At 35.3% G+C, this 10,115-nt stretch overlaps 1 protein-coding gene across 1 annotated transcript in view; it reads right to left on the reverse strand.

Moving 5' to 3' along the window:
* Positions 1–448: 448 nt before the first annotated feature.
* LOC107694805 (nephrin-like) overlaps positions 449–10,115 on the reverse strand; it is a 69,496-nt gene continuing 59,829 nt past the window's right edge. Inside the window, exons 21-29 of the mRNA XM_016494492.1 lie at positions 9,154–9,265; positions 7,837–8,018; positions 5,730–5,786; positions 3,632–3,748; positions 2,937–2,982; positions 1,675–1,798; positions 1,418–1,499; positions 798–940; positions 449–571 (exon numbers count right to left, since the gene is read on the reverse strand). Coding sequence (XP_016349978.1) covers positions 455–571; positions 798–940; positions 1,418–1,499; positions 1,675–1,798; positions 2,937–2,982; positions 3,632–3,748; positions 5,730–5,786; positions 7,837–8,018; positions 9,154–9,265 — 980 coding nt within the window. The 3' untranslated portion in view covers positions 449–454. The remainder of the gene's footprint in view (positions 572–797; positions 941–1,417; positions 1,500–1,674; positions 1,799–2,936; positions 2,983–3,631; positions 3,749–5,729; positions 5,787–7,836; positions 8,019–9,153; positions 9,266–10,115) is intronic.

The following is a 10,115-nucleotide window of genomic DNA, read 5'->3' on the forward strand; positions in this document are numbered from 1 at the left end:
ACATTACTAATCATCAGTGTCACTGAAGACTGGATACTGAAAATTCAGCTTTGCATCACAGGAATACATTAAATTTAAAAATATATTAAAATAGAAAACGTGATAATAATATTTCACAATATTCCTATTTTTACTGTATTTTTTTATCAAATAAATGCAGCCTTGGGGAGCATAAGAGATTGTCCGATGCGCTAAAAAGGGAGCATACTAGGGAGGCATGGCAGCAGCCGATCTCAAAAAAGCTTCTGATTTAGACAAAATTAAAAACAAATGTAATATTTATTTAGCAATTTAAACATTTATGGTGAACTTAAACTGCAAAAAGAGAACAGTCAACATATTTTAGACAAATAATAGGAAAAGTAAAAGAGGAAATGTTTTTTCAACTCATAAACCCAAACTGGTCTCAGGGTAGAGCTGGTCTAGACCACAGCACACACCAGCCTCACTATTATTAAACCAGCTCCCCTCTGAGCTCAAACGGCAAGTCTGTGTCTCTTCTGCGTCTGTACACCATAGAATCATAAACTCCTGCTGTTACGTCCACATCAGCTTTACCGTATGCCCTTCCCTGTGAAGAATAGTGGAATAAACGACAACTATAAACAAAAGCGAAACTGCAAACTGACAGAGTCTGTCACATAAAAACTATTGCACCACTATGCTGCAATACCATAACTCTGCAATCATAAGGGAGCTTGTGTATATCATGTATCATTTGAATTAGGAACTTAGATATAAAATGTATTAAGTGCATCTTTCTAGATAGATCCAACTGGTTGTTGGTTCTCACCCACCTCATAGTAGGTGGATACTGGTGCTCGTGGATGAAATTGGGCAGCAGGGGGCAGCAGTGAGTAGCCCCGCAGGTCCTCGGACGTCCCCCAGCCTCTCACCTCCTCATAGTCGTGAGTGAGAGGGTTTGTGCCATGTCTGCCATCTGGAGGGAAGGAAACACAGCACATGAATACTTCAACATGTGCCTTCAAACTGCAAAAACGTTTTAATTGTTAACTAATCCATAAACTGTCACTGGAGGGGTTTGCTCAAATATTGAATACTCACTTTGCATAAAAAAAAAGAAGGCAAGGATCACTATTATTCTCACTCATACTCAGATTTGCTCATATCATAACTAAGTATAAAAAAATAAGTCGCGTGGATGAGCGATTTGTTTGTAAGCTTCCAATGAAAGACAGACCTGAACCATACAGTCTCTTAGGACCCACAAACACTCATAACACCCTAGAAACTGTTTAGCGATGGGCCACAAACACTAACTTTTTTTGCTAAATGGGCAGAAAGTTATTTGGGAAAGGGATCAGAATTTGACAGAAGCAAAATTTAAATCTAAAAAATTTAAAGTTAAGCTTTAAAATCCCTCTTATGTGTATAAGAACATTTGATTTAGTCTCACCATGATCCTCAGGCCCTTCAGGGTGAGTAAACAGGGCAGGACTGTAGGCCTCACTTGGGTAGTAATAATGAGAACTCTCCTGCTATTGAGGAAAAAGGACATCTTCAGTAGTAATAAACATTGTTTGTGAATTCAGGTGTGATCTTTTTTCAATACAAGACAGGAAACATTCCTTTCATGTATTTTTATCTGAATGTTTAAAAAAATAATAATAATGGGAAAGCCTGAACAGACTGTGTGAGTGTCCAGTGATATACCCGTCCGTAGCTCTCATAGACGCTGCTGTCAGGCTCGGAGCTGCTGTCAATGAGGAGTGTTCGCTGTGCCGAGGCGTTGATAAGCTCTCTGCTCGCATAGCGGGTTGAGCCGCTCGCCGTGGACCTGCAGAAACACAGAAACATCACATTCACAACACATCACACCTGCAAGTTAGAAAACATGACAAGAAAGAGAACTTCTGCAAGCAGGGAGGAATTTCTGAGGCGCACTCAATAAATACAGATGCCCAGAACATCTGTTGAAATCTATACTATATATATACAATAACACTAATGCATCATCCACTGTACATATGTTATATAATATTATATACTGTATATTTACACAACTACATTATGTATGAATAAAATAAATATATATTTCTTAATAATTATAAATAATGTAATATTCCTTTCATATTTGCTTTTACTTTAATGTTATTAAATGACATTTATAAATAACTTAAAATATACTATATACATATTATATACATAATGTAGTGAATGACTCACTATTGCATATTAGATTTTATGCCTTAACACAAATCACTCTTTTATGTCTTAATGTTTACACACATCAATAAACTAATAATGCACACATTTAATAAATTAAAGAATCTAAATATTTATTTTTCTTTCATTTTTTTTCTCATTAAATATCCTGGGTCATTTTACAGAAGTAAAATGCTCTGCCTATGCCATTTTATGTTAAGTACAAAAAAAACAAAAAAAAAATACATGTACTTCTCTTTTTTAATATCCTATTAAAACTCCAAGACTTTTGTCTATTCTGCTTTTTTTGGGGGGCTCATGACTCACCTGTAGGCTGGTGAAATGAACACTGTACTTCTCTGGAGTCTATTTATGGAGATGCAAGCTAAGCAGCGTTTCTATATGCCGTCTTGAGGGCTTCTATAGCTACTGGAAGCTGAAAGGCTTCATCCAGACAGGCAGAAGTTGTTCAGAAAGCCTTTCAGCCATCACAGCAGGCTGGTCTTGCTTGTTAGTGTGACTCGCTAAGGCTCACATCACCATTACTACTGCTCATATTAAGGCATAGGAGATTGTTCAAATCTCTATAACCAAGTATTAAACTTTACGGCAGTAAATAACCACCTAGCAAACCTAGCATCATTGCAACAAGTTTTGTACTCACATTTTTATCAGCAAACTTATTTTTTCAGGGTTTAGCCACATCAGGGTCAGGACCAAGTTCGCATACCTACAACAGAGCTTTGATTCAGAGCGCTAATGTGACTCACCTCTGCTCCTCGCTTTTCGTCTCCTGTGAAATGCTCCTGGTGTCCTCTGAGTGCAAAAAAAACAAATGAGAGTGGCGTGTTACAGGGCAAAGGTCACAGGAAGGAGAGCATGACGGAAATAAAATGAAAGCCAGAACATCAGAAAGACAGAACACAAGAAACATTCATCATACGCCATTTCAATTATTGGTTTCTCCTTACAAATTGTGTTGTGACAGTAGCTTTAATAAACTGATAAAAAGGGCCGTTCAAATTGAAAGCGAGAGGAGAGGACGACAGGTTCATGAATAGAGAGGAAAAGGAAAAAAAAGGGAGCGAGAGTTGAGAGGGGAGAGACAAGACACCTGACAGTTTGAAAGAAGAGGCGAGGCGAAAAAAAGACAGATGGGGTGAGTGAGAGAGAAAATGACAGAGGACGAAAGGGAAAGGGCCGAGATAAGGGGAGAGACGAAGGGAGGAAGTGACAGATGCCGGGGAAAGGAGAGATGGCGGGATGATGCAGATCGCTGAGGAGGTAGCGAGTGAGATAAGAGAAAAAGAGAGATGGATTTAAAAGTGAGAAATCATATTAAGATTCAGACAGTTCATCCCTTTTGCACTGCGTGCTGTCGCTGCGAGTCGACCAGTCTAGGACATGCTGTCTAACAGCACAAAGTAGAAATGGCGACACGCTGAGGAGTTTCGCTGTCAATTACCTTTCAGGCTCCGCCCTCTTTTCCATTTGGCGAATAGAAAGCAGCTCAGAGGGTTTAGGAACAACAGAAGACCGCCCACAACCAGGATCACCACCACATAGACAGGAAGACCGCGACCTGTTGAGGAACAAGAGTTGTGAATAAAAAAATTATATATTGCGTCTGAAAAGATCATTTTATTAAAGTGATGTACAGTGAGTGGACCCCAAAACATATGTGACCCTGGAGCACAAAACCAGTCTTAAAGCGCTGGGGTATATTTGTAGCAATAGCCAAAAATACATTGTATGGGAATATTATGACTGGTTTTGTGGTCCAGGGTCACATATTTGGACACTAATTGGCTTAAAGTTGTAAAAGACAACATTGTTTGGAAACTTTATGGTTGTCAATTATCTGTGTTTTTCCTCATGCAACCTCTATAAGAAATTATCAACTGTTTGTTTTTTTTTCCTGGCTAATTTATGAAAAATTAAAACCTTTTTGGACAGGAATGACTGAGAGTAGGGCTGCACGATTAATCGCATGCGATATTTAACGCGCATTTTAATTTATCGCTGATTACAGAAGCGGCTTTCTGACAAGATGCACGTTAAATATCGCATGCGATTAATCGTGCAGATCTAACTGAGAGTGTAGCATATATTTTATACAATAAAATTAAATAATTAAATTATAACAAAAAAATAAAGTATTATTTAAAATAACAATAAAAATCCTAATACTATTACTAGTACTAATTATTATTATTATTATTACTATTATTAATAAACAAATTATTATTATTATTATTATTATTATTATTATTATTATTATTATTATATATTTCTATTTTTGTCCTCTTCACAGCCAATTGTACAAGCAGACATAAATAAATAATAGTTCATATAGTGCTATAACACATTAACATCCAATTCATTACTCTTTTTAATGGTGTTAATACAATCAGAAAACCGAACATAACTGTTTCATTCTGTTCTGTGATTTTTTTATCACTAAATGATGAAAAGGAAGACCCTCTTAATTGAGAATTTGTTCACAATCAAAATGAATAATAATAATAATAATAATAATAATAATAATAATAAACCAGAACTAAATTTATTGTAATTAATTGTAATTTCTATTTATTTTTAATCGTAATTTTTTAAGTAATACCAACTGAATAGTGCTTTAGTGGAAAAGTCCTATAAAGAAACTTAAAACATCCATATAAAATCAGCCTGACACCAGTTGCTTAAAGCTACTTTCAAAAACAGCTCAAAAGCCTGTTAGTTTGAGTTAGTTAGAGAAAAGGTCTAGAATCATTTGTTTGCTACTTGGGTAGATATTTTGTCATCCAATGCAATGAAATTCTAACATTTGAAGGCATGATTTAAGAGTTCAAATACTTTTTGGCCACAAGATATATTAATGGCAGTTGTGCTGAAATTCACACATATATATGTTCATGATGCTGAAATATGTCTTAGGTTGAATTTGCACAACTATGCATCACTGTCTTGTTGGATTTTCTATACTATATGTCACAGTTTTACAGAAGAGAGCGTGTGATTGGCACAGATTTGACACGCTCGAGGCATGCCTCGCCGCATGAAAATACCTCCAATGCTGCAAGAACTAGTTTATTCACACAGACGAAAGACATCGATGAATCTCTCCCAGAAAAAAACTACCTCACCCAGTGTATCGTTCCCAAATCAAACTGATGACATAGGAACTATCCAAGGAAATTGAAAGCCCTAATGAATCTTTTCTACACAAACCCAATCAAAATGCAAAGCAGTATCTGACGGTCCTCGAATTTGCCGCAAGCTAATGTCAGTTTATTTTGTATCCCGACTCAAGGGTCAATAACTGCCACGGTGTCCCATTAAACAGCACCAAAGAGTTCAGGATTATAGCCTGAGCAAAACTGCACCAAACCGCAGCGGGGCAAACATGGGCCCCAAAGCTTTATGAAAGCACATGAAACAGGCTGGTAAAGGCCACGGAAACTGAAGTATGAGCTGAGAAATTGATCTGAATTCTGGGGTGTCAGGCCTTTTCTACATTTGATAAATAGCAGCTGCAGTAAGCTGGAGAAGAAATGCAGCACCTGCAAGAGCTGAGTCCTGGTCTGCTGGGGAGACCCCGTCATCTGCTTTCTCTGCATCTGAGAGAAAGAGAGAGAGAGAGAGAGAGAAAAAGAAGGTAAATCACTTAATGCAGAGGTTACAGAGTGCAGTCACTTTGTTTTGCTCTGACCTTGAGTCTAAGATTAGAAATTCCAAAACCGAAATTGATTTATGCATTTTTCTATGCATTTAAAAACACTTTGCATCAACACTAGTACTATGTATATCCGTTAGAGTGGACAGCAAATACAGAGTAGAAAAGAAAATAATGAACTCCACTGAAAGCACAGAGGTACCAGTGTGTAAAATCAAACATTATGGACTTAGTCTAGCCTGAAAAGCCCTATTGTAATGTGTAAAGACTTTAGTCAGAGTAAATGGCATATTTAATTTGACACAAACGAAAACGAGGCACTTGAATGGACTGTACTTTCACGTCCCTGTTTTCATTTGCATTAAATTACATATGGCTTCTACTCGACTGAAGTGAGTTGAAATAAGGTGACTGCAGAAAGCAGAGCATGTACCTACAAAATTGCCTCACGCTTTTTCATAGTCTAGTTATTGTCGAGTGCTGCTCAAGCAAAACCATACATGCCGTATGTGTTTAAACGGAAGTGAGGATTTATGGTTTTATTGGAGTTTTAGTGAGGTGTGTACAAACTGAACTGTTCTACTATTTGTTATTCATCCTTAAAGGGAAAGTTCAGACAAAAATGCTTTTGAAATTTCCATGCAATTACAGTGAATCAGGACTGAAGCCTTAAAAAAGGATGCAAAAATTTTAATTTTAATATACACTATAATATACACTACTGTTAAAAGGTTTGGGGCCAGTAAGATTTTTTCTTAAATAAATTATTTTTATTACATACGAATACATTCATTTGATCAAAAGTGACAGTAAAGGCATAAGTTTACAAATCATTTATATTTCAAATAAATGCAGCTCTTTTGAACGTTCTATTCATCAAAGCATCCTGAAAAAATGCAACATAAAAATATTAAGCAGCACAAATGTTTTCAACATTTATAATAATAAGAAATGTTTCCAAATCTACATATTAGAATGATTTCTGAAGGATCATGTGACACTGAAGACTGGAGTAATGATGCTGAATATTCAGCTTTGCATCATAGGAATAAATTGCATTTTAAAATATATGCAAATAGAAAATAGTTATTTTAAATTGCAATAATATTTCACAATATTACTGTTTTTACTGTACTTTTAATCAAATAAAATGAAGAGACTTCTTTCAAAAAAAAAAGTTAAAATAAAATAATAATAATCTTTCCGACACCAGATTTTTGAATGGTAGCGTAAATGATGGCAAACATGGTTCTCATGTACCATGGCAATTACACCTTTTATCCATTAATTTTGATGAATTTTGATGTTGTATGACTTCTACGTTGCTTTTGTTGGACGTTGACTGCCACTGGTCACTGCATGGGTTTTTGTCTGGAAAAGAGCAGCTTGAACATTCTTTAAAATATCTCCAAAATGAGCAACATATGGCACAATTTAGCTTCAAATCCCTGATAATTGTTAAATAAGTAAGGTTTGTTAGTTCTGCTATCAATGAACTCTGTGGCAGAGCTAAGTTGTGTTTTCCGTACTTCCGTCAGCTGCCTGTGCTCATGACTAATTTGTTTTGCAAATCAAATGCTATGACATTACAATTGCAGAATTCATTATGTTTGCCGAGGGAATGTAGCTTATCATCATTTATCATACATCACATGGTTTTGTTTTCTGTCTCTCTCCCTCTATCGCTCGATTTTTCTCTCTCTTGCTCGCAAACCCGGCAAAATACAGACTGAAATACGCATTCAGAAAACACACTGTGGCACTGATTGGGGTAGACGTTCAGCCATTCGGCTTACATGAGGCTCAACCGTGATCTTTGCCTTACAAATGAGATGTGATTGGTCGGATTGATGAATGGCTCATCAAATCAGTGGAAAGTAAAGCTAGTACCTAAACCTACAAGAAAAACCACCATGGTTGAAACCCAAATGACGAATGATTTAGTTTACAGTATGTGTCGGTAAGCTTTATTAGACAGGCTGAGCTGAATGTACCGGCAGTGGTGACGGTCAGGATTTTGTTGTTGTCTGCATAGCTGCTCTCTCCCATTGTATTGATAGCGTTGACTGAAAGGTTGTACGTAGTGGAAGGGTTGAGGCCTGTGACTGTATACACAGTAGCTGTCGGAGGAAACACGTCCACATACATGAAACTCGCTGATCCCGCCCACTGGTACCTGTCAATCAAACAGATGCTAAGGTTTATATACTTGTAAATGTTTTTTTCCTCATTATTTATTTTTATGCATTTCTAAAGGAAACTTATTTTATGTGTCATGTTATGTTCTTGCATGACACTTGACTTTCATACAGTTCAGTCTAAAAGTCTGAGATATAATAGAAATGCTTCTGTTTTTCTACTTTAATACGTTTTTGTAATACCAAATGTATTATCACATAAAAATCTGAATGAAAAGTTGAATAAAACATGTAAAGACATTTCAAAATCGATATACTTAAAACTTCTTTAATTTCAATGTATGTCCTTTTATTTTTTATTATTATTTATTTTAATCCATTTTTATAGCACACTTTTATTTATTTTGTCCTTATTCATTTTATGTTCTTAAATTATTTTAAATTTCACTTTTATACAATGGGGTACAAACACTAATGAAACAGTTTCTATTTTTGTACTTTTTTTTTCAGCTCATACTTTCGTACAGAATATACCATTATTAAATAGAAGTAATTTACATCAAATTTTAATTTAATATAAACAGGAATTTAAGAATTTATTATATTTGGTTTGTCAGCATGAACTCCACAAGTTTGCGTAAAAAAAAGATGACTGTGATCAGCATGATTTGAGAATGATCTAAAAAATTAATCTTAAAATTAATAAGAAATATTTAGAATTTTGCATTCAAGGTGTTCACCTTGAGTGCAGAACCTTAAATATATCTTATACATTTTACATAATAACTTTTGTTTTCAATTTTTCCAAATTCTAAAAAAAAAAAATGTTTTCAGATTTAAATAGCATTTTTAAAGATTTGTTGTTTATTATTATTTACATTTTTATTTTATTTAAGTCAGATTTAGAATTTCTCACTTTCATCATGGTCTCAAACTTCTGGACCAGACGGGACTGAATTACTATGAGCTGTGACATAAAAAATAAACCTGCCTTTCCTATCAGGGAATCATATTGGAATTACAGTGCCATGGACTTAGATAAAAAACATTTATACATCAGCCAACTGAAATGTGTGCAGTGTTGTGACACACAAGAGACTGAGAGATAAAACATACCCACAACACACACCACATGTTCTAGACACCTCACAGCGGCATTTATGACAACTTCACCTGACACGGAAGTTCTGTGTCAAACCACCGTCAAATCCAGGCATCCATTCCAGAGTTACAGAGTTATGATCGACACGGAGCAGCTTCAGGTCTGATGGGGGATCGGGGTGGTCTGAGACACACACAGAGAAACAGAGAGAACACAAGCTCATTAAAAATACAACTACTGCCTGAATCTTATTGCATTGCTCGGAGAATGTTTATTTAAGTGGGATTGAGAGACAGATAGAGACAACAAAAAACTAATTAACAGGCTACTCTACAGTCAGAAAGAAATATGCGTCAATAATACACTTCACTATGAAACTAGTTAATTATCTTGTTGGCTCTCTTGGAAGAGGGTGAAGGGGTCAATCCAAAATCGCAAAGAAGGGAGCAAAAATCTGCACCATTCCGTTCCCCAGTCGACTGATGATAAGAAGCACATACAATTTATTACCGCTGTGTCAGATTAATTATGAATATTCACGGCAGTAAAAACAGAGGAGGTGGTGTGGACAAAAAGAGGTGGATATTGGATTGTATTTCATGGTATTTATGATAAACATTAAACGTGCCTGCCCAAGTCAATTCCACAGACCTTAGAGAAACAGAGAGAGCAACAGAAAGACAGCACAGAGCAGACAACTAACAGATATATATATATATATATATATATATTCTTATTTATTTACATATTATTTATATTTATTTTCAGTGCTTATTGGGAAAATTTCTATTAATATAAATTTATAAATGTTAAAAATGCTGCGAATATATACTGTATATTTTTTCTTATATAATTTCATATTTATTTATATATTATTTATACGTATTTATGCAGTGTTTGTGTATATATGTGTATATTAGTAATTATAGAATCATTATAGAGTCAGAATCAAAATTATTTACGATTAAAGGGGTCATATGATGCGATTTCAAGTTTTCCTTTCTCTTTGGAGTGTTACAAGCTGATTGTGCAT

Source organism: Sinocyclocheilus anshuiensis, unplaced genomic scaffold (genome assembly GCF_001515605.1).
Source record: "Sinocyclocheilus anshuiensis isolate Anshui unplaced genomic scaffold, SAMN03320099.WGS_v1.1 scaffold2688, whole genome shotgun sequence".
Classification (NCBI taxonomy): domain Eukaryota; kingdom Metazoa; phylum Chordata; class Actinopteri; order Cypriniformes; family Cyprinidae; genus Sinocyclocheilus; species Sinocyclocheilus anshuiensis.